The sequence below is a fragment of the Rhamphochromis longiceps genome, linkage group LG15 (genome assembly GCF_057381845.1).
Source record: "Rhamphochromis longiceps isolate RC_006_pf linkage group LG15, R_longiceps_female_GT1.1, whole genome shotgun sequence".
NCBI classification, from domain to species: domain Eukaryota; kingdom Metazoa; phylum Chordata; class Actinopteri; order Cichliformes; family Cichlidae; genus Rhamphochromis; species Rhamphochromis longiceps.
Genome location: NC_140571.1, coordinates 6,579,267 through 6,605,274, shown reverse-complemented (window position 1 = coordinate 6,605,274; position 26,008 = coordinate 6,579,267). Strand labels below are relative to the sequence as shown.

Below are 26,008 nucleotides of genomic sequence, written 5' to 3'. Positions count from 1 at the left end.
TGACCTAACTGGCTATATCTACGCTACGTTGTGTCCTTGGGCAAGACACTTCACCCGTTGCCTACTGGTGGTGGTCAGAGGGCCCGGTGGCGCCAGTGTCCGGCAGCCTCGCCTCTGTCAGTGCGCCCCAGGGTGGCTGTGGCTACAATGTAGCTTACCATCACCAGTGTGTGAATGTGTGCGTGAATGGGTGGATGACTGGATATGTAAAGCGCTTTGGGGTCCTTAGGGACTAGTAAAAGCGCTATATAAATACAGGCCATTTACCATTTACCATTTACGCTGAAACAGCCAAGTGCCCCGAGGTGTATCAACTCAACTCAGTGGACAAAAACAGAAATTGCAAAATAATCTAATAGTGCCTGATCGAAATAGGATGACATTTAGATATTTACCAATATTTGGTGATACTTTTTTGTCTTTCAGATACACGAAATTGAAACATATTTCCTTAACATTTGTTATATGTAGGTGTTTATTTACTTATTTGTTTGTTTATGCTCTTCCCAACTCTTCTAGGAGCAGCTGATTGTGTTTGTGGCTTCCAAACCTGTGTTGCCAAAAGGGAAATTGCAAAGTGCCCTCAGGGTGACAAACTATGTTTAAGTTTTAGTTATAAATGTCAATACTGATAGTACAGCAAAAAGTTAATATAGTGGTCGCCCCATGATCAGAAGGCCAGGGGTTCGAATCCACTGAACGGCTACCCTGAGGTACCCCCGAGCAAGGTACTGTCCCAACATACTGCTCCCCGGGTGCTGGATTGGTGGCAGCCCACTGCTTCACTGAGTAAATGGGTTAAATGCAGAGGACTCATTTCCCTAAGGGGATTAATAAAAGTATACATTATATTACGTTGTTAGTGGTTAAACTTTTAAAATAGTTAGATAACATGATAAACAAGAAGCACTTCAAGAATGCAGACCTCTGCCAATGCAGCTGACTCTCTGTGTGAATTACCTTTTTAAGGAATAGTATCACTGTTTTTTGTATACACTGATTTTGTACCCCATGCCAACATGTTCTCATTAAACATACTTTATAGTGCAGTAAAAACAAGCACAAAGGGCAGGATTTTGTTATTTGCCCTGTTGAATCCATTTTAACATACCTGACACAGTTTTGAGTATAATTATTTTGTATGAAATGTGCAGCATTTATTTCATTTTTTAAAAATGAAAAAAAGTCTTTAAATGCTTAGTAATGAATATCAAATGATATATTAAATATTTTAGCTTATTTATAATATTTTCTTAGTTTAGTAAATTATTCAAGAACATTGTAAATGTATTCAAATTGCTATGTATTTAAACTTCAAAATTCATAATAAAATTAATCAACTATTCTCAAATAGTATCCCAAGACAACTTTTTCTTGACAAATCAGTCTATTGACCTTGAAGGAGAGGTCAGAGGTCACGTGTGTCATGATATTTTAAATCTCACAATATTTTTTACATGTTGACAATATATCAGTTTCTAAGTTATAAGGCTTTTTGTCTATTTTTGACCGATAAATTATTACGTTGACCTTGAAGACCTCGGTGGATATGAGTCAAATTTTAATGGATTGTTAACATGACCCCACTCTACACCCCTACAAGTTTTATTAGAATTAATTCTAAACCTTTCGAGGTATTGTGTTTACAAACAGGCTGACACAGGCATCTGCTACCAAAAACATAAGCTATAATGAAACGTTCGCTAAAATGAAAGGAGAAAGAAGGGTATTATTGACTGAAATTGCAAGCTACTAGTTGTGAATAAACAGCTGAGGCAAGTTTCCTAAAGAGATTTACACAAGTGTTCAGAAGGATCAGAGGTCACTAACAAACCAAAACCATTGAACAATATGAATGCAAATTCATGTAAACTCAATTAGATATCCAAGAACAGGAATTCCTCAAAACAAACCATCATAAAAATGTGATCAAATAAAAGGAAACAACACTTGAATGATACAGATCTCTGGTTTTATAAAGACAGCACAAGATAAATAAATGTGGGTTCAATTGTTCTAATACCGAGAACTATTTTTTATACAGGTTCAAACATTTATTCAATAATAAATCAGATACAGAAAGAGTCAAATTGTCTCTGTTATCCTAATTAGAGATTTTTAGATATAGACAAACATTAACTTATTTTTGATTGTTGATCAGAAATAACTAATGGTTGTTATAAGTATACCTTCTGTTTTGACTGAAAAAAATACTGTGGCTGATGCACCAGATGAACCATGGTTTTCTCATACACTCAGTTTTATGATAGTACACAGAAAGATAACTGTATGACTGAATATCCTGAATGATATCCATTACATTAATTTTGTAAAAATAACCTTGAAATGCCTGTAGCAGAGCCATAGACTGAGGTTTTTATTTCTAGTTTAGAGATGGACTGTAATACTGCAGGACATCATGACTTCTTTGTTGTATTTCCCTGGCTACTATCTTTATTTGATTTATATCTCTGTTGCAGAGCCCACTGGCATTGTAGTAACTTCCTTCGTCTTATGGGACCCTTTGTGCAACAGGTAATTTATATGTAAAAAACCTTATGTAGCAGTGCTGGTTATATTGTCTCAGTGATGGTAAAACTTCAGAAATGATTTCTGAATATGATATTAAGCAGACTGATGTGATGTATTTTATTAGAATAAACCTTTATTATCCCATGGATGAGAAATTTGGGTGTTAAACAGCTCTTATAGCAAGGGGAATATAAAATATATAAAAAAATTATTAATCCCTTGAGGAGGACTTTTTTGTAATTAATAAGTGGTCATGAGCAATTCTCATTTCTTTGGACATTGGCTGCTTTTTATTTTTTAGTCCAGTCCTTGTACCTGACCATTACTTCTTGGTTGTAAGTTAAGCTGCTTAACACTGACATATGAATAATTTAAGCATAAAAAAGGCACCTAACTCAAGGGAGTAGTCAGTGTTGTTTCCATACATAACAAACAACTTAGCAAAGAACCAATTTCACATTGTATCGCTAGCACCCTGTCACAAAAACGCATCATTTGTTCCCATTCCTTTAGTCTATGAGGAATGTCAAAGATATCACAGTTTGACAGGCATAAAATAGTATTTGTGCAGAAATATTAATAGTATTAGCTAGAAACTCGGCATATCTCAGCATGGTGTGCAGTATATCCTTAAAGGATTCTTGGAAACTGGACAAGAGGAAGACAAATCAATGGTAACAGGTCTTATGGAGTAGTTAAGACATATGTAAAATGTGCTGCTTCAAATTGTCATCAGCATGCAGAACAGTGAACGTCTACAGCCATCTGTACACAATTGAGGGTCTGTTTTGGTTTGGGGCTGCATTTCTGCCAGTGGAGTTGGGATCTCGTCAACACTGATTGATTTAAGAATTCAGAAAAGTATGATCCGATTTAGATCCACCATGCAATGCCTTCGGGAAAGCATCTGATTGGCAACAGCTTAAGTTTTCAGCATGACAATGACCCCAAACACACTGCCAATGCAGTGCTCTTAAAGCATATATGGATGGAAAAATACACAGTGAAACACTATCAGTCATGGATTGGCCTCCCCAGAGCCCGGACATCAACATTATTGAAACAGAGCGGGATCATCTTGACAAAGAGCACAATGAAAGGCAGCCAACATCCAAAGAAGATCTTTGAATATCCCTAAAGGAGCCTGGAGAACTATTCCTGAACACAATTTAAAGATATAATAACAAAACATGCCTAAAAGAGTTCAGGCTGTGTGATGAATAATGGTGCTCATACCAAATATAGACTTTCAAGCTCATTAATGCAAATGAGCTTTTTTCATTTATCCAACCTTTTTCATCTTACATATCCCAACAGTCCTGAGGAGTATACTACACAGGATGTTCAACCCAGTCAGGCTTTCTTTGCCTTAGCTGTCCTAACAAAACAAAATAAGTTTTGTGTTCAGCATAAGTAACCATGGTGATTTAGCACAAGTAACCATGGTGATTTATCCAGGTAAAAGTCATGACACAGAATACTCTGACTTTTATCTTAACATCGCTTGCTAACCCATTAATCTCACATTGTAGTTCACCCCTCTGGACTGAAAAAACTCTTCCTTGGTTAAACCCTTCATGTTCAAATTTCTCAATGATTAGTCCAGGACTATTAGATGACTATTTTAATCATTTATCCAGTATTTTCACAGACAATTGACCAATTTCCCCTATTTATTTATATGGCTAGCAATCTTACTTTTATGTTAAGGTAACAATTCAAATTCTTTCAGCCTACTTTTGTATTGATATTTCATTGGATTAATCAATACTGAAAGATGAGAATTTAGTAGCATCAGCAAAATAATTGACAACATTTATGAATTTAGCTAGCTACTGTACAGTATTTCAGCTTGTTATCCATCCTGTTTAGCTCATAACATCATTTCTTTGTGCATGCTGTTGGCTAATAGTTCCAACTATTACTACTCGCTACTACTCACTTAGCGAGTTATCCACTTTCAATCACTTTTAACCATTTTATCTTTTGTAAACATTTCTACTTATTCGAAGTTTTCCCTTCACTGCCTAAAGTTCCTCAGGTCCACTAATTCTTTTATTTAATGGTAACAGCTGAGCTAGTCTTTTCATATACTCCTTGGCTAACCTACCGCAGATGTGCCCTGGATTAGGAATCACTGTCGTAGATCAACTAATGTCACCCTAATGCAGTAGACCCATTGTGTCTGACTGACAATAGACCTGAACTCTTTCAAAGTGCAAGTTGTTCCATTACTCTACAACCTGCTGCTCATAAAAACAGGCTTTCTTGAAACTGCTTGAGTTTCCTCTCTGCACAGTGTAGCCATTAAACTTGTCAGTTTCCTCCAGCACAAGCTGTACATTCATACTGTGTGGAGGGCAATTTACAGAACAGGACAGAACTGTCATCAACCTCTAGTTCAGTGCGATCAGAACCGAGTCTCAGAGCTGCCTCTCTTCAGTGTGCTGCTATTAAACTCATCATGCTCAAAGCTCAGGTTATTATGCGACCTGGATATCATTAGCAGCTTCTCGCGCTTACTATAGTCGCGCCTCTCTGCCACAGACTGTGACACCTCCAAGAGCCGATCTCCTTGTTCTTCTCTGTCCTCCAGCCGCTTGTAGCCTTTGGTGCTGCCCCGACTGCCGCTGTTACTACGGCTGCTGTTGCTGCGGTCAAGTCGGGGCCAGCTGGGGTGCTTCCGCTGCTCTGGGTTTACGCTAAGCATACTCGGTCTGCGCTCCAAGTCCAGAGATTTGGAATGGCTGTTGAGCATGTGCAGAGAGGAGTTGGAGCCAAAGTCACTCTTTGCTGCTCCCGGGGAAAGCCAGCAGCCTGAGGTAGAGGAGGGAGCAGGGGAGAGGGAGGACGAGGATAAGGAGGAGCAGCGGGATGAGGAGGAGGCGGAGTTACTCCTGTGTAGGCCCGGTGGTTTGGAGGCCTTGGCAACGGATGCCACGGGAACCACCAGAGACTCCACAGAGGTCAGAGGCTGCGACCTCTCTCCTTCTCTTCTCTCTCCTCCTCTGTCCTCTTCAGTTATTGCCTCCATCTCCGGCTCATCAATAACACAGTTGTTGAGTTTTATAACAGGGAGTGTAAATGCAGAGATAGAGGAGGAGACAATAGAGCGTGCATGGTGTCCTCCCCTCTCTCCATCTCCATCCGCTGACCACTGGTGACGCATGGAATCCGAATGAACCAGCCCGACCCCGGGGCCACAAAATGGGCGATCCTTATAGAGGGGTGCCAATAGCCCTGCAAAGTTACAATCCATCTTAGCCTGTTCTCTACGTCTGTGATACTCCTCATCCCCTAACAACACCTCCTCCTCTTCTGTAGAACCTCTCCCTCCTCCGGCAATGCTTCCAGCACGAGAGAAAGCTAGGAGAGAGTTGCTGGCTAACCGTGCGGCAGTATCGCAGCCGAAGACTCGAAGATCTCCGACTTCTCTCACACAGGTGCTGTTCCGGTGTTGGTGTTGCTTTTGCTCTTTCTGCCTGAGGCGGTGGATATCGATGACTGTGGAGTACATGTCTCTCATATGGATGATCTACAGCAAATGAAAATCGTATTAGCAGAAGTAGAAGCAGCAGCATTTATTTTAGATTACCTGAAAATATTTGAAGCGTTTCATTAAAACACATTATCTCCCTGTAGTTTTAAATTTGTGCACATTGCCACCGTGTGGCCTTGGGGGACATGTTTCTCACAAGGATTACCAGTAAAGGGAAGGGAGAAGGAGAGGGATAATTGAATCAAAGGAGAGAAGAAGAGAGCATGGAAACAGAGTGAATTTAATCAGAGGGAAAATTGCAGAGCTAAAGGTGGAAGGAGACTGGGAGAAGTCTGATCTGCATGTTATGGAGATGATGAATATGGATGACTAGAGTGTACATGCCCTTTATTTTGTAGAGAGTGGAGGAGGGACAGAAACAAGAATCAGTGACAGGGAAGAAATATTAACTACAAGTTCTGGCTTTTAAATTTAGAAACATTTGATGGAAATATTGCTAAAGAACCTACTTTTGAAGCAGATTATGCAAAAACTAAAGTTGCATTACCCACAAAAACCTTCCAACTTCTTTGTTTCCCATACAGTGTTTGAGTATTTCGACTGTGCGCATCCTGAAGCGATGATTTCAGCCTTACCTTGGTTTCCCTGTCTCTGTTTTCGTGAAGTATTGCATTAGCACAGATGAAAATAAAAATCCCAATGCCCATGGTGAAGGGCCCAAGCATCTTCATCCTCTCAGAGTGAAGATGCTGTTCTAGGAATCGCATCAGAGCGCTCTCAGTCTCCTTGGAAGGTGTACCTAAAACCACAAAACAGCGAGATGAGCCATGAGAGGAACAAACTTTTGCCAGCAGGTTTCTAGTCACCCTTCTTCACCTTGCCCATTGTGGCTCGCATTGGCTGCATCCTTTTCTGTCTTGACTCCAGTTCCTCCTCCAGCGAGGATGGCTTTACTGTGAGGCCAGTAACCTAGCGTCGCCATGCCAATCCCTATGGCCAAGATGATTAGTCCCAGAAGGAGGAAAAACCCAGATGCAGAGTAGAGACGGAGTCTACCTCGCACCACTACGACATCGGTGCGCCTCTTCCTCTTCCTAAATGAAAAAGGATGGCAAGAAAACACAAACGGATTTTTGGAGGTAACAGTTTAACAGCAATGGGTAACAAATACAGCAAAATTTCAGAGACTGCAGAAGCAATTTCACCAACACACATTAGCTTTTGTGACAATATCCTCTTTCCTGCTGCAGAGGCAGCAATTTAAAAGGCTAATTTATAGTTCTGTCTACTGTGTTAAAATGAATGCACATGACAATCACCTAGGAGCGGCCTCGGGGGCGGCGTGTCCCAGGCCCGGCGATGTCGGTGGTACGGGCCGATGCTGAGAGCGAGCAGAGTCCTGGCGCTTTAGCTTGGCCAAGCCTGTTAGCACACCAGCCGCTGCAGTCATTCTTCACCTGCAGACACAAATTAGGAGTTAATGACTTTTAAATTCTACTGCCTAATCAGCATCCACATTACTGGTTTACAGTTTGTTGCTAAGAGATTGTTAGGGCCTTGGTGCATACAATTACAAGATGCTGCTGCTAAAAAAAGATGTATTTGGCATAGGTATGCACAGTATAGTCACAGTGAGGAAAAAACACAACTGTATCAAAACACAGATGCACATGTGTTTCAGCATAGTCACAGTCTCCCAGGTAGTCCTAATATATGATGTGTAAGACACGTAATAGTCAGTAGCACACCGTCTCCCACAGTTGTGCAGATCACAGCTCTGTTTGTGTGATTTAAAGCTGATGTGTCACCTCATGCACTTTTTCAAAGCTGTTTTATTTATTTTTTTGCTAACGGGGAAAGTGTGTCATGACGAAAGCGTGTTTTAGCATCTTTCCAAGTCCCAGAAATACTCTTTAGAGCCTAGCAGTGATACAGATGTAAGCACACCAAGCAGCACAACAGCCTGCTCTGCTCATGTTTTGTTCGGCTGCCTGTTGTCAGTCTTCAGGACGATCATGGGGACAAGTGTGCAAGTGTGCATGCACATGAAGCTGTACATTCAGGCCTGCAGGATGCTTGCAGGATGTAAAGGAAACAAACCCCAAAAGCATACTTGGCTTGTGATTTGAGTCTTGGGTAGTGTGTTTCATTCTGATTCACATCCTGTATTTATTGCTTTTGCATGTTTATTGTTTTTTTCTCCTGTCGTTATTTGCATTTTTTTTAAAAGCTGTTATAGATTTTAATAAAATACATCGCCTCAATTCTGTCATAACATTCGAATGAATCATGGTCTCTGGGCTCACCAGCTGCTCATACATCTATTATTGTTATTAAAGGAAGGGGGCTTAAACAAACACAGGTTTATTTTGAAAGCACTCATTTGGGTCTAAATGACTGTTAATCTGACCTCACATGAACATTAGCATTGTCCTGTTGCGCATGAAGAGGATTACATTGACTGAATTTGTTGCTGAGTGACCTTGGTACTGAATTTAAATGCAAATTTCAGATGAAAATGTGAAAACAGCTCAGCAGTTCAGAGCGAGCCCTGTAAAAATTGGCAGCGAACAACCGCTGGTTTTCTCCTGCTAATTTTATTTGTGATGTTTATAGGGTTTTCTATCAGACTACAGCCCCCAAAGGTAATCAGTAGGTCAATCACCCAGTTTATGTGAAGTGTGATCAAAGTTCTGAGTATCATCCTGCCCTCTCAAGCGCCTCCAGACTGCTTTCAGGAACTCACATCCTCAAACTTGCACAGAGAAAAAAAAAAGCATCAACTTGTCTTTCAAACTGACCCATGCTTAGTATGGAGGCCCACTGCTGCTGCTCATAATTAAGTCTCCCTGCAAGACCCAACGTTTTCACTAGGGGTGCAACAATACTCGTATCGATATCGAACCGTTCGATACAGTGCTTTCGGTTCGGTACGCATGTGTATCAAACAATACAAAATTTTGTGTTGAGTGTTCAGTGGATCTGCATTCGACTACTCCGCCTAGGCTGCTCTGTCGAGCGCAGATCCAAGCTAGCAAGACAGAAGCTAAGCTCGTTGCAACATGGCAAATTGAACCTCCCCCACCCTCATTCAGATGTGGCCTTTGGAACTATCTTGGTTTTCATGTGAAGCATGACCCTGATGGTAAGCGCGTCATGGACAAAAGTAAAACAGTATGTCGGATTTGCCACGCAATGCTCAATTGGTGGGAACTAGTGCGTTAGCGCAGTTAGCTTGTTAACGTGTTGACGCCGTCCAGCCCTACGCACGGGGCGATCCGCGGTAACTTGTTAACGGAAATTTGCCGCGTTATGGGGTTAATGTCATTTTAACGAGATTAACGCTGACAGCACTAGTGGGAACACAATGAATATGACTGCACATTTACGCCGACATCATCGTAGTGCAAAGACAAAAACAACAAGCACACATGCTACAAACTTTACCCGAGTCATTTAGACAGCCGTTAGCACATGATTCTCCTTATGGGGACCTGATATGTTTAATATGCTGCTGAGAATATACCCCAGAAGAAGCGTATAGTGTAGCTTTTATTTTGGAAAGAGCCCTTTCTCTGTAATAAACTCTCTTTTCCAAAGATGAGTGATTTCTCGATCAGATAGATTTATTATTTTGTTGTTTACATTAAATTTAAAAACTGTACTTTTGAGTTAAAATATATATTTATAATTTTAATAAATGACAAATTAAAAAGGCATGAACATTTTTTTGTATTGAAAAAATATTGAACCGTGACACCAAAGTATCGAACCGAGCCGTGAATTTTGTGTATCGTTGCACCCCTAGTTTTCACCACTTTTTACTTGAAGAGGACAGATAGTCCACGCCTGAAGGAAGCACATAAGGTCAAGAGCAGGATCAGGAGCATACTCGCCTTTCCCACAAGGTTGTGCGATGTGAATTTGTGAAGCTATTAATGCAGAGCTCCGCTGTAACATCCTGATGTTTGAAGAACAACATCCAGAACCTGTGTTACTGTTCATGCCATAATGTGTCGGCACTTAAAACAGAAAGAAAAAAAGAACCTGCTTTTTGCTTCTTTGGCCACACAGGTTTGACTCCTCGCTTCTCCACGACAACGTAACAAAGTTGTACTCCAATTGAGTGATCTAAAACTAGCAGCTGTGCTGGAAGTATGCGACGGTCCATGAGAAGATAATCCCAAACAGGGCTTTTTAAAAATAATACATTTGACTTGTATGTGCTGTTAACCCACCTGAGCACAAAAACAGCCATACAATGATGAATTTTGGCAGCAACTGGACATTCCAATATTTCACAAGTTCATTGTCTCCAATATTGAATAAGACTGTAGGTTTTTTTTGAACAGTTTCTACACAGTTTTTCAGTTAACAATTCATGGAAAAAATAAACAAAAATGGTTAAATCTATTTTTCTTGTTTTGTTTTGTTGTCTTTGAACCTTAGCTGGGTTCTCACATGCTGCATCACATACTTTTTTTTCCTGACTCTTATGTACTCCGTTTACATCGCTGAGTCCTCACTTTGGGTTTTGGACCTTCCCCCAGTTAGCTGCATTTTGGTTTTCTCTTTTTCTGGAACCTTTAAACAGGAGAAACAACAGCTGTGATACTGATGAATGATGATCTTAACGTTGTGCAACACAATCATTTAAAGCTACGGTAGATTATCTTATGGTGTAGAGGTTAACACATTTGATTGGCAGGCATATGGCTCTTTGTTCAATTCCAGCTAGACACACACAAATCCCCTTAAGGGATGGTTCAGGAAGCTAGCTGCTGTGGTGACCCTTTGCAGCAAGGGAGCAGTCAAAAGTAGCTTTAGTAATATAAACTTTCATTTCACAAACAAGCTTACCAGCAAATAACTTGAGGCCAAATGTCTAGTGTAAACGTATAAAGCACTGAGTAGATTGTACTAATAACGGTGCACTTGAAACACTTCTACCCCCAAAGGCAGGGAGTATGCAATCAGTTCCATTTGCCTGTTTGTCAGCAGTCTAGTGTCCACAGTTTTCAAGATATAATTTTCCAATTTTGTGTGATGATAGACCAATAACAGCTCCAGCTGACGTCACCGTATTATAATAAGACAAATGTCATGAAATGTCAGTTTTAGCATGGCCCTCTCTCTCTGCTTTCTGAGTGCTATCAGACATGCTCGCTTATGTATTTATTAATTCATGATCACAGGCATATTCAGAAGAATATAAAGAATACTTTAATGACCCGTTGCCTGACTTAGAACAAATGTGATGTCATTCTTTCTGTATTACTTACTTTTATGTACCATAGGCACATGTTCTGTGTAGTCATGTGTTACAAAGTTATTTGGTTCCCAGGTTTGGGCATGTGCACATGTCTGTATATATAAAGGATCACACAGATTTAGCATGGGAATGATAATACACCAATGACCTTCCCTTTTCTTTTTTTTGCTTCCACGTGTCCATCCTGTCTTCCTTTTTCTTCCAAGAAGGCACAATCTGTAAATCTCCCCCTCTCGCTTCCATTCTCACCCGCTGTCTGTGTGCTAATGCATTCTGGTTGTGACCCTGAATAATGTTTGCTTTCTCCTACTTTCATTCTTTCTCCACCCCAGCTTACTTTCTCATCTTATCGCTCTCTTTGTTTGTCTCTCTCTTCCCTCCCACCCTCTGTCCTCGTCGATCTATTTTTAATCTGTATCTAATTTTAATTGAATTTTATTCGGTCACTTTCCTGTTTCGCTCTATCCCTCCCTCCTTTCCTTCCTTCCTTTCTTTTCTTCTGCATATCTGAAAGCAATGAAGTCAGATTTAATATTCAAAATCAGACAAAGCTTTTAGTATTCAAAGTAACTGTGAATCACACACAAGACCAGACGTTCTCTCCTCCTACCCTCTTTTCTCCTTCTCACATTTTAATGTATTTTTCATGTCAATCATCTTATTGGTTGAAAAAAAACTGCTGTAAGAGAGCGCTCTCCACCACAGATGGTGAATCACACAAGGACAAACACAACCAGCCACTTTTCTCAGGTTTTCTGTGCTCCCCCTCACTCTGCCTCTCTCCCACCCTGATTCTCTCCCCTTCGCTCCTCGGTGTGCGTCAAACAGGAACCCACACAAATGTTTCAAGAGCAACGGGAGAGATTTCCTCGGTTTACCGAACCAGGAGGAAAAAGAATGGACGGCGGTGGCAAAGAAGAAGGGTAGCGAGAGTTGGAGTTAGGAGTAGAAAGTAGAGGATAGATGACAAAAGGAATGCAAGAACAGAAAAAGAATGAGGATGGAGTATATTTATTTACATCAGTTCATGTAAGGTGCAACACTGAGTCATGCTTTCACCACAGAGGGACAAAAAAAGGGAACAACTGTTCTGGGACAAAGTGGGGGTGATGAGTGATCGAAAGAGCATTAAAAAAAAAAGCCTGACGAAAACAAGAGGAGGGTAAAAATGCTTTTCCTGACAGCCGTGAAAAGACCGCAAAAGAAAACAAGCTGAGTGCATCCATAGTTTTAACAAGACTGGAGTTAAAAAAAACAAAACAACATCAACAAAAAAAAACAAGTGGAGCAGAAAAGAAGAAGTGCTGTCACACAGATAACACCAGCAGCCTAATGAGAATGCACTCAGGCTCTGACACATAAAGGCTTTCCATGTGCAGTGACCAAAAGAGATGAAAGTTAGCATTCAGTAATCGAGCTCGCCACATGCATTCAGTTCATGTCCTCCTTCTTCTTCTATTTTAAAGACTTACTGTGATCTTGTTGCTTAAACAGTGATGAAACACACAAAACTTGTGCAAAAACCTGCTGCTTCTTTTCCAGTCCGCTGCCTTGCTGGGCAGTTCTCTAAATCGGTCTAAAATTAATAATAAATCAGGCCTCGTGTGATCACCTTAGTAATTGCTAAATTGCTGCAGCAGGTTTATCTTTGCGTGCTTTCGGTAAGGCACGAAAACATATTAAAGCAATTTGCCCCACCCTTTCAGGAAGCGAACTCATTCTCTGTGAAGTTATTTAAGCATTTGGAGATGTTTTAAATAGATGCATCACATCTCTCAGGGCAGAGAGTTCCCTCGGCACATTGTAACACCTCCTTTTTTTGTAGCGTGATAATGTCGATAACAGCTAATCTATAGGTGACGCCACGTGATATATTGTCCCTATAGCAACTATATGCTGCTGCTAGGTGACACGTTTCCATAGCAACTGCCAGCTGTGTGCACTGGGATGACAGGTGCATCATTAGCATGCGTACTATCAACACAGGGGCATTCCCCATGCATTATTTTAAGCCAGTTTTGACTTGTTGACCTTTAAGTTGTTTCCACCTCTACCTCTGCGTGAAAGAGGTTTGATTAAGAGGGGGAGGGAAGGAAAGGATGCTGGAGACTTTTAAATCTGAAAGGGACACACCGGAGACCTATATTTCTTTTTTTTTTTCACAGCTACCTTCAGGGTTTCAGTTACATCTTGTTTATGCGATTTGTACTAAGGCTCTACAACCCAGCTTTCTCTAAATCCTCACATTAGAGAGGAAATGATGCAGCGTGGAAGAGGAACGAGAACATGACAGGTGGGATAGAAGGAGAAACTGAGAAGCTGAAGGGAGAGTAAAGATGTGAGACTGGAAGGAGACACAGCCAGAGGAAGGAGACAGGGAGTAAGCGACTACAGGAGACACTTTGATCTACATTTAACAAACTCCAGAGACTTTTTATTTTTTGTACTCTGAGCATGCTGAGGAAAGTTTGTTTCAAATGACTCACTGCAGTGAAGTGTGCGCTGACATGTCATGGAGAAAGAACTTGAATATGGACACAGATGGAGTACGAAGGAAAGAGGCAAGGAGAGATGTAACGAGAGAGGAATGAGCAGGAGGATAAAAATGGAGCTTGCTAGGGAGGGAAAATCTGGCATCCAATGTTGCATGTCTCCTGTTACAATTATAGTTGGTCATTTGTTTTTGTTTATGCCGTAAAGTTCTCTGCTGAGGTTAACTGAGGCCATGAAAATGCAGAGACAGACAAAGCCCCCCCCCCTGCTGCTGAAGTTAAGGTCATCTGCCATAATCGCATGGAGCTGAGAGTCTAACATGGAAACAACACACCAGCACGACTTAATAGCGTGGTTTTATTTTAATTCAGTGAATATAATTATGACTTTTTAATAGTTTTGCTAGTATTCAGAATATTAAAATGTAGTTCACTTAATGCTCTCGAGCCAGTCATGATGGAAATTAACTTGCAGGAGTTAAGAACAAAAAAAGTGAACAAAATCAGATCTTTGTGTTCTGTCCTTTTAGCTTAAAAAGCTTAAACAATTATACCATCAAGCTTTTTTTGTGTTTTTTTTTTTTTATTCCCATGTCAAAATAAAGCACTTCAGATTCATTGTACACCTACGCTAATGGTGACAATAATGTAATTCATGAAAGAGTGAAAAAGACTGACTTAATTTGATAAGAATGAATTTACTGCTTGCCAATTTATTTGCTTCTCTCGTAGCTCTGCCCATTCAAGTTAGATCCTCCTCTGCTCTCGAGCAGAGTCAATAGGCTGTTATCATAAACTGTATATAACACAGATATCAGCCGATTAGCGCTAAGCAACAGTTTAATAAAACACAATAAGGATCACTCACTAAATAGAAGCCAAAACGTCTTGGACTGGATGAAGATGGGTATAAACTTAGCAAAAAAGTAAGGAAATGTTGCGTTTGGTTGATGTAACAATGCTGTAACAATGTTTCTTGGCGATAAATCTTATACAAACAGTATAAAATGCATGAGCAGAGTTGAGTATAGGGGTTGCACCCATTAAATATGTGCCAAATTTTCTGTGCCAAAGCCAAACAGATTGTTCTGCTATTAACTCTTGTTTGGTGCCATTTATTTGATTGGATGATTTAAGTCTGAAGAAACACGACATATTAGCAGTTTACACAATTTATTAATTTAACAAACAGGTGCCTCGGGAGGTGGAAGAACGATGCACAACTATAACAAATTTTCCACTTGAGGTTGGCTCCACAGACTCTCAATGTCCAAAATTATAGATCTACAAAGCACATTTACAGCCGGGTGCAAAATATGAATTCCCTCCTCATAACTCATAACAACTCTGACTGAGGGGAAGTTTTGTTTTTGTCACCTGGATAATTGACATAGGTTCATGGCTGCCTTGACTGATAGGTGTCCCGGCACGGGCTCTGGAGCCAGTTAGTTTCTGCTAGGCTTCGTCCACTACTGCCAGTCATTAAACTGCACCTCTTCAGTGTATGTGTGTGTGCGCGCGCATGCTCTTTAAGCCTGTTGGAGCATTTTTAATGGATTGTCTGTCAAAACATTATGGCTTGCTGTGCAGTACAGACCATCCCAGAAATTTGCACGCATCACTAGGTGAGTGGAATTTTGCACTAAATAGTTGATATGTGTGTGTCTGTGTGTTGCACTCTTATATTTTCTGAATGGTGTTTACTTATCAAGCTGCCTAGTATAAATGTCACCTTCACATTCATATAAGATAATATTTGGCTCCAAAAACACATTGGCAGTCAAAACACTGACTGACTGTAATTGTAAGAGCTTGCATTGTGTCTGAAGGCCGCCAAATGGCGATAGATGTGGTTGCAAAAAAGATTTCTGGTTCTATTTAAGTGGGAGAATGTCTTATGTTTATTTTGAATAAAAAATGCATCCAGTTTGTAAATCTTGATGATACCATGTTTCAAAAAAACTGAATTATCTGTGCTATACCTACAATGGCTACGGAATTGGCAATCACAAGTCATATTGGCTAAATAAGCGTGTGGCTTCACAGTCAGACCTGCCCCCTTCATCACATCCTATTGTTTGCAACCACGATAGCAACAAAACCAAAACACTCATGTCGAGGTTTCAAAATGTGGCTTCAGAAACTCATGTTGAGGGTGATGTCACAGTCACTACATCCACCTTTTATGCTAGCTATGGTAGGAGCACATAGTAGTATTTTATAGAACACTGTACAAGTGTAATATGGACTAGCTAGTGTGATCTCTTACAGATGACTTCTCTGCTTCTCCAGGCATTTAGTGACTGTGAAAGTGAAGACACATGGATTATGCATGCTGTGCCCTGCATACACAACGGGAACAAATCTCTTTCATGCAGCCAGATGTTTCAGTAATCCACTTTGTTCACTCCTGACATGTTCTCTAGTTGCCTTTCCAGAAAGTTCAGAGGTCACACTCAGCTCCAGAAACACACCCCACATCTGCTCGATCAGCTGCAGATCTAAAAAAAATTGTGCTGGTGCACGTCCTACAAAATATTTGTTTTTGTCTGCTGCTTTTCACCTACCTTGAAAAGCTCATGCTGTCCAACTCAGAACCCGCTACATGGCACTTTGGCCAATTAGTAGGTGTAAGTAACAAGAGCAGTGACAACGACATGAACCCTGACAAGATCAGCATTATGTGAGAAAAGGAAAAAAACTGGCGACATGATCATTTTTTTAACCACTTCAGCGTCACATACTCTGCTTGTTGTAACATTTCTACAACGATTGGATATAGTGCAGAAAAATACAGCACGAGTTGTAGATGAGAATACGTTATGCAGTAATTGGCAACTCTTACACTTCTCATCAATATGAATATAACATTGTACTGCTGAAAATTTAAAGTGAACAAGCCTGGTTGGGAGTCACCAAGCTCCTAAAGGTAGTAAAAATTAAATGATGTAAGTTTCCTAGCCTAACAAGTACAACAGAGCACACTGGAGTGAGATCTGTGTGGGTTAAGTCAGTCTGTGCACGCAGAGGTCTAATCAGCCAGAGGTGACTTTGTGTAGACCCTGTTGAATCGTATTAACCTTATCGCATCTGGCGCTGCTGCTTTCCAATGTAAAGGACCGCTGTGATTTATGTCTGTTTCCTTGGCGCTCTTAAGGGAACAGATTAGACTATCAGAAGTAAAAGAAGAAGAGAAAAAAAGAGGAAAACAGATAGAAACGAGTGTTTGTGTAGTGCCACACTCCTACAGACTCATGGTCAGGGGGTGAGTCATCTGTCTGGAGAATATGTCCCTTTATGTTTTCCCGCTGACCTTTTGGCAGTGCATTTTCTGAAGCGAGTGCTGGAGTGTCAAATCATCCACCCCCTTCACCATCTTGTTTTTTCCCCTCGTTATTTTGATGATACATACTCCTTTTATTTTTTAAACTCTTTTTTTGCACATATCCTTCACGCTGACTCAGTGTCATTGCCTCCTGTGATAAATTCTCTACTTAATTGAATTAAGTTTTGCATTGAATCATCAGATGCTTATGCCAGGCGTAAGAGCGTGCATGTTTGTGTGTTTATGAACTGGAGTGAGCCCCCTGTTGATTCCATTAAAATGACTCATTCTGTCTTCCTCACAGCTCTGAGTGTCAGTCAGTCACCCACACTCATCCTGGGACGCGAGCTGGCCCCAGCAGCCCTGCAGCAGTGGTGGACAAACTGGACTGAAACATGAAATAATTCATTTGTGATGTTGCTTTCCTTAATTTGATTACTAACATTTTTTTCCAACCCCAAACCAGAATTTGTTCTTCTCCACACACACAAAAAGATCTTATTATTTCATCAAGGAGGTCTTTGGAGTGAAAAAACTGAAGGAACTGCTGACCTACCAAAGGGGGTATTTAAACAGGATTATCCAGTTAGCACGATATCTGTGACGGAGGATTAACCAACACATCACTCGACTTCCTAATTATTCCCAAATTAAACCCAGATCCAGTTCTCTGCAAAGTGTTTGGCAGCTAAATTTGTCTTATTATGAGCCATTTGGCTGAGTGAGTTACCCTAGTTCTTCAAACGGCCCTCAAGGTGAGGCTGACTCTTAATTCAAAATCATTTCATTCACGCTGCACGATAAAACCAGTGACGGTGCACCTCCTGTTAAAGTGCTCCACATTCTTCTTCTTTTGAATCTTTAGAAATGTGCCCATGAAAAGGCAATCATCACATTTCTCTATGTTCACCTCAAAGTCGAGTTTAACGTGCGTATAGATGAGACGACTCTGTAAAATCATAACTAGAAGCCAGTCGTGGTCTGTATTCCACCTACTCAAGTGTGATGTGGAAACAAGAAGCCTCTGGTGCACATGCACTGTGCAGCACTGAGCTAGTTTATTGCATAAATGTTTGTAAAGACATTAAAAGTCATATATTACTGTTACATCTTTGTGTGCTCCTAATATTGCTTGAAGGTTTCTGACAATAGGCTCACTAAAGTTGTTTGACCTTTAATGATCTTTAATCCATCTTTGGAGGCTTACATGCATGCCATCACGTTTTCTTGGCTACCAGTTGGCCAATGATAATCAAGAGACAGCAGGCTGGCCTAAACAAAGGATCATCTCAGCCTTGGCACAGTAAAATGATCAGAGGATTCCCTCCAAGATAAAACAGCAAATAAACAAACCACACAAAGATTAGCACAGCTCATAAAAATGATAATAGTAAGATGACACGTATCCCCACTCATCAGTCTTTCAGGTGGCTTGTGGCTGATGTTAAACCTTTTTATTCTTCAAATATTAACACTGAGCGTTGTAAAATATGCATTTAAATAAAAGGGAGACTGTAAAACTGTCAGCTTAAATCTGCTTGAATACGTCTCCCCTTGAAGAGTTTAAACCACAACTAAGCTCTTACCTTTTTACAAAAGCCGAGTTTTCACCGTCAGTGTGCCATTAGGCATGCGGAGGGATTAGGCTATAACCTAGGGACAGTAAAAAGCCATCTTCCACTTTGAAGGCTACTTCCAGTGAGATGCCATGCTGGAGAAAATGAAGATGACAGGAGACGGTTCCACTCCCAAGCGGCAGTACTATTTGCTGACATCCAAGCTCCTTATTAACGGAGACGACGATGGTCGTTAGGCTTCTGTGGTTCGCCAAGTGAGACTGAAATATTACAAAGTGCCAGTTCTGATGACTTTATCCTGCGCGAGGCACGTTTTACGCCATATGGAGAGTACGCGCGCTCGAGACAAGGAGGGTGGCGAGGCACGCTAATTACGACTGAAGGAAAATCCTTTCTGCCTATTTAAAGTCCTAAACGAAGTGGTTGTAATTCCCCAGCGGAGAACTCTGTTTTATTTGTGAGAAAAGACAGCAAAGGAAGCTGATATGATACCCGTCCTTCGACTGGCTCGATGTAATGCGTAAAACTCCCGGTATCCTTGTTTTCGAAAAAAAAGAACTTCAATTTGCGTAAAGAGGGAGAAGGAAAATATATTTTTTAAAAAAACAACCAAAAAAACGTCTTAGAAGCAAGGAGTTTCGTGTAAAGAAAATTGGTGAAAAGTGTAGAGCGCGTTTTATTCCGCTGACTTGCAGAGAGAAGGGGCAGCTCCAACCATTTCTTCTAAAAGCGCTATAGGCTTGTGAGAATGTGTGAGCGAGTGAGAGAGGAAGAGGAGGGAGAGGGAGAGAGAGAGGTAGATGGGGGTGAATGTGTTGTACGCGCGCTGTAGCACTTTTATATGCATGTGTGCGCTTCGGGCGTGTGCGTGTTTACGAAAGGAAAGCAGGCAGGCTTCCACGCGGGGCACTTTCTTGCATGTGTAGGGCGCAGAAGACAAGAAGCGAGACTGATTTCTGAGGGGAAACATATGGACATGTCATTGCTTTCTAAGCAAAGACAAACATGGATCCGCTTGCAGTAGTTTTACAGATCTTTGTGGGCGCAGTAAGCAGCAGGAGTCTAAAAACTGGGTAACCATAAAAGGCCGAGGAAGAGTAAGCATGCTTTTATGTCTAACTGCGGCACTGGCACGTTTAATTCTCCGGGTTTTCATGTAAATAGACATCAGATGTTCAGATGCAGCTCTCGGCGCTGTGTCTTTGTAAACTTCTCAGCTTTTCTTTCTACACACACACACACACACGGAGCGAGAGAGAGAGAGAGAGCGAGCAGCAAAAACGTTACAGATGTTGGCATGTGTGTCATTTCCTGTGTTTACAAGCTGGAAGAGTTTCAGGGAAGTATAGCAGCTGGGTGGAGCTGAAGAAGAGAATTTAAGGCATTTGGGCAGATATCTAACAATAAGCAGTAGGTGTGTGTCTGTGTGTGAGAGAAAATGTAAGAAATAAAGAGAGACCATTATTTGTTCAGATGGCTCAGATTAAGTTGGTGAGAAATGAAACCTCAAGAGCAGCTGAACATACACATGCAGAGGAGGCGATAGTCTTTGTATGTAGGCATCATTTTTTACCCTGAATGTGACCCTTACATACCATCTTTACCCCAATCCATCTCATGCCAATAACAAGTGTAAATGACTAATTATTATGTAATTATTATGTAATTAATGATTGATCAATATTATTTACTCCCTCTTGATCGCAAAATTTTTGTATTATTTTATGAGCTACTGATTGGTGGGTTTGTTCTTATACCCAGAGCCTTGAATACTGCTGAATAGTCAAAGCTGGTAGTATCCCAGGTACTCACACCGTGTCTTTAGTGCCAGTTGTAAGAACAGCATTGCTCCAAGCTCATCTCTTCTTAACCCAAAACACAATCCTTTCCTAATCCCAACTTTCACAAAATAGTTTGGCGGTTAAACTAAGAGCCATCAAAGCAAAAGTAAACAATAAAAAGTGGAGCAAAACAGGACACAAACTGCTGTCTAAGAGTTCACAGTATTTAAGCCACCAACAGTTTACACAAGAAAAGTGCTACATCAGTACCTGACATGTCTACTGTGCTTAAAAGTTTTACATTTTTAAAGTCTTTTTATACTTCTATATTTTGCTTCTAAGGAGCAGAATTGCTTGTAGTCTTGAGCAATAGCTCTCCAGGCTTTCTGAAAATGTACCGACCATTGTTGTTTTTTTAAAAAACATTTTTATATTTATCTTTAGGCATTAAAAAAAAGAATGCCAATGATAACTCAGTTTGACAGACAAAGAGTATTTTTTGAACCTACAAAGGATAATAATAATAATAATCGGTCATGGATTGGCTTCCCCGGAGCCTGGACCTCATTATTATTGAAGCAGTGTGGGACAGACAATGAAACAAAAGGGAGTCAACATCCAAATAAGGGCTCTGAAGTTCCTTCAGGAAGCCTGGAGAACTATTTCTGGAGGCTACTTAAAGAAATGACAAGTAATCTGCGTAAGAGAGTTCAGGCTGTGTTGAAGAATAAAGGTTATCATACCAAATACTGACTTTGAAGCTTATTAGAATATAAATCTTTTTTTCTTTATATATTATATTTTAGTGTGTTTTTACCTATTTCAGTAATTTGCTCCATCTATTTCACATTTCACAGTAACATCCCGACAGTCTTTGTAAACTGTTTGTTAACCAGTCAGTAAACATTATTGTTTAGTTGCTTATTAGCCGTAAAAAGTTTAAACAGGGCCCAGTTAACCATAAATTCACTAATTATGAACGACAGCTCATAGCGTTTTCTTGAGCCACATGCACATACACCCTCCCAGTGACAGACGTGGCCTATTTAAATCCTCAAACACGCAGCTTTGCAGCTTTTTCTGATTTTTTGTGGAAACATCTGGATCCTATAACATACCAAAAACTCTCATCTGGAAATACAAACCGATACATGCTCCAGGCGATATCCACAGTTATCCATGAAGGTGGTCAGTCAGTTGCTCTGTTTACATTTCATAACGGACTGAAAGGAAAACATACTGTAGAGGGGCGGGCGAGAACCAGAATAAGATGTGGGGAGAGCGTGGGAGTTAGAGGGGAAAAACAAAGACTTACATTGTTTACCGGTACACTTCTTGTTTACAAGCCCTCTTGAGATTATGTGATTTACAAAATGTGTTGACTTTTTGGTGTTACACTTATTGTAAGCAGCTGTGGACGAGAGTCTGCAGCTAAATAATTAATGGGAAAATGTAATTGAGAGGAGATTTGGAAAAAGGGGGTGGAGAGAAAATGTTGATGAAGGAGAGGTAGAGGGAAGAAGAGAAAGAAAGACAGCAGAGAATTTTTCAAATTCCTTTCACTGTTTATCATTTCAAATGAGGATATTTGCAAGGATGAAATAAAGACTGACAGACAGCGAGGGAGCTGGAAGCCAGAGGGCAGTATTCACAGATCATTTCACATGCCATGATTGGAGGATTGGCTAAAGGAGAAAGAAACAAGCTGACGAATGATTTAAAGCAGCCACTAATGATTTTTTCCCCATTATTGACTGATCATTTGTTCATGCTTTCCTCTCTTTCCTCCTGCTGCGTGTTTATCTTAAACAAATTAAGATGCAAACCACGTCTGTGTGTCGTTATGTGCTATTCAGACACACAGCATGGATAGTACAGCCTCTCGGCTCCCACATAGAGCATATTGACATGTAGGTCAATGAGCCCAAGTGAGCTCATGAGTATCCCTCCCTATTGGTCTGTTTTGAAATGATTTTCAGAGACCTTAAAAACAGAGCGGGACAAAAAGCTGAGACGCAGCATGTTCATCTCTGCTCCTCGGTGGATGCAGCACAGATTGTTTAAGCTCACTCGTGTGGTGTAAACAGTCCCTTTGGTTGCAGGAGCACGCTGCTGAACTGAGTCATCGCTCCCATTTTTCACACTCGTATCATATCAGGTCTGGAGCTGCTGTTTCATTTGTTATGACTGGATCGCAAGCAAAGGCGACCAGCTTTACGGTTTGTTACATTTTGTAAGAGAACATCCTGTTGTTTGCCTTTTGAGGTTTTAGTTTTAGTGCCGGCTTAATAATTCATAATGCCTTGAAATGCATCTAAAATGCCGTTGGGCTTCAAAGGTTTTACTGTGCTTATGTCACCACTGATAGCCTGACCTGAGTTGGGTTGAAACACAGATTCATTGTCACATGTTTTAATTTGTTATATATTTCCCTGACCTGTGAGCTTGGTAGGCTGGCGACTTGTCCAGGGTGGACCTGGCCTTTCACCCTATGGCAGCTGGGATAGCTTCTATCCCTTCCTAACAGCCCTGAGCTGGATAAGCAGTTAAGAAAATGGATGAATGAATTGCTATTGAGGCTTTCTGAAAGTCAAAGACAAGTTTTAACTCATGCCAATGATGCTTTTGTCTCTCACACAGTGCAACAAGTGATACACTGTCAAAATGAATAGATCAACTTGATAGATATTCTCATTGACTTCTCAGCTGAGGGTTAGATTAAGATGACTGACAGCTACCTCAATTCTTCTCCAAGGCATAGAAATAACTGATAAAAGTAATAATGTCTCTATAATTAAGACTTCAGCAGTAGATCCTTGCATTTGTGTAAGTCAAAAGGTGATGCCTGCTTGATTGCATTAAGTCCCCTCTTTATTGTGCTCGCCAAGTTATATGTGAACAATTTTTGTGTGAAAAAGGTCATATAAAAGAAAAGCAAAGGGTAAACGTAAAGAATAAGAAATGCTTCGTCACTCATCCAACTGACTTCTTCAGTCTCAGCTGACTGCAGGTTTGCCCAACCTTTAAACAGTACATTTGCATAATGACAGAAACCAGCTCCATTGCAGAGAGAAACGTGCAATTTCACCCAATGTGGCCAGTTTGTATATGGAAGATGTGGAAAACAGGGCTCTGTTATCATATCTTGGAAGACCATTGAGCCTTTGGTTGAGGTTTGTAGATAACTCGGTGGACAAACACATCACGTTCATCGGGGAGGATATTAAAAATGACAGGCTAGCCTTCTTAGACTGTGAGATTTCCATCAGTAATCTGGAACATTTAAAAGTTGATGTGTAGCGTAAAACAGCACATACGGATCAGTATTTAAGGTTTGACTCTCATTATCCACTTGGAGCACAAACTGAGAGCGAACACCATCCACACAGATACAGCGACCAGGGAAGCAGAAAAACATATCAAGAAGGCCCTGAGTAAATGTGATTATCCCAGCTGGGCATTTGTTAACGTTGGGAAGGCACCTAAAGAAAGCCCCAGGCAATTCAGGAGAGAAGAAGGACAACTGCTGCCTGAGCGAAAACCTTTAGTGATCCCTTATATGTCAGGAGTATTGGAACAGCTGAGATGCATATTCTTTGTAGAACAGAGCCTCTGTGGCTTTTAAACCCCCCAAAATTGGTCTACCCTGAGGATCCGGTTCTCCGACGCAAACAGAGTAATAAGGTGTACGCTGCTAAGTGCCAGGAGGACTCCCGTGATTTATACATCAAGGAAACCAAGCAACCTCCGGCGAAGCAAATGGCACAACGGAGAAGAACTAACTTGTCAGGTCAAGACTTGGCAGTCTATTTATACCTACAGGCCAGTGGCTACTCTTTCAATCACGAGGATGTACAGATCCTGCACAGGGAGGAATGCTGGTTTAAGCAGAGAGTCAAGGAGGCATATCTGTGTGAAAATGGAACAACCATGTCTGAACCAAGAGGAGGGCACATGAGGAGACGTCTAAATCATTCCCCAACTCTCTGTGAGCAGTACCCGTGGCCATTGGTCATTACATTTTGGTTATTAAGGATCATGAAACTGACCTCATTATTAGTGAATGGTGCTGGTTTCAGTGATCAAGCAGATGCACTGTTTATGAAGTTGGAGAAAAGAGACTGATGAGTGACAAAACTTGTTCTACTGAAAGTGTTACATCCAGGTGAATAGAATCAACTTTCTGTGACAGTAAAACAACATCCACATGAATACCAGGTTCATGTTTGCTTACTATTTATCTTCAACATAACCTGTAACCATTTCTTCTCTATGTAAAGACTTCACAGAGACATATGATTTAGAGGGAGAAGTCACTCACCAGATCAGCCACCTTCTTCAGATGCTTTACAGTGCTGTTCTGATGTTCACATAAACATTATAAGGATTTTGAGCAGTTAACCAGGTTCAGGATAGGCACTGTGATCGGTCTGTGGCAAACCAAAACATACTCTCCAGTCTGTGATGTATTGTGTGTTGTGACAGCTTTCTGCTACAGCCAGCATTCAGACTGTCAGCAGCTTGTGCTACACTGCATCTTCTGTGAAATATCAGCACGCAGGCCAGCCTTCTCTTCCCAAAGGCATCCATTAGCCTTGGACACTAATGACCTTGATGACTGTTCACCAGTCTTTCCTTAGATCACCTTTTATAGGTACTAAATATCACTTCACACTCCGCAAGACAAGTTTTGAAGATGCTCCAACCCAGTGGTTAAGCCATCACAATGTGGCCCCTGTTGAATCGATCGTATTGTTATGCTTGAGCATTTTTTCCTGCTTTCAACACATCAGTTTCGAGAACTGACTGTTCTCTTGCTGTGTTATATATCCCCACCACTTGACAGGTGCCACTGATGCAATTTAATCACTGCGTCAGTGGTTTTAATGCTGTTGCTAACTGGTGAAAGCAATATGTAAATAATGTGTTAACTGGTAAGCTTTAGCTTTGTTGGCAGGTAGATTGTTATCTCCCTCCTCATTCTAAACATTCTAAACAAAGCTGGCTTCATATTTAGCATGCGTGCCATTTGTCATTCACTGAAATGTTCTGCCAGGAAGCAAAATGGTGTGTTTTTGCAAAATGACAGATTGTTCTTTTAATCCCAGCTGCTTTTACTTTTAGCCCTCATTACAGCAGTTACAAACATACAATCATCCAAACACCTTAACTTCAAGGTAAAATACAGTCACACATTCAGTTCCCATCCTGCTGATTTCTGAATGTTTAGCAGAGAAGCACAGACGAGTGTGAGAAGTTTCCTGAGAGCTTCAGAGTAATAAAATGTACCAGCACACAAACCGCTTGCAGAGGGACAGCTAGTTATGACGCCCACCTTACTCTTCATGCAACCCCCCCTCCTACTCCCCTGCTCACCATCACCATGGTTACAATGATGCAGGTTACCGTGGCAGCCAAGTCAACTCCACACTCCACACAAAGGCGCACGTGCATGTGCTTTACCGCTCACTCAAAGGGGGATACGCATGTTGTGACGATGAGGAGTTGAATATAGTTTCCTGCGTAATTT

The 26,008-nt window shown here is 40.9% G+C and overlaps 1 protein-coding gene across 1 annotated transcript; it reads right to left on the bottom strand.

The window, feature by feature from the left end:
• Positions 1-1,645: 1,645 nt before the first annotated feature.
• On the bottom strand, positions 1,646-19,462 carry tmem200a (transmembrane protein 200A). The gene is made up of 5 exons (XM_085382822.1): positions 18,707-19,462; positions 7,351-7,488; positions 6,908-7,125; positions 6,667-6,830; positions 1,646-6,067 (listed from the first exon to the last, which is right to left on the bottom strand). Exons 2-5 carry the CDS (start codon positions 7,479-7,481, stop codon positions 4,943-4,945), a joined length of 1,638 nt encoding a protein of 545 aa, XP_085238948.1. The 5' UTR covers positions 7,482-7,488; positions 18,707-19,462; the 3' UTR covers positions 1,646-4,942.
• Positions 19,463-26,008: the final 6,546 nt, after the last annotated feature.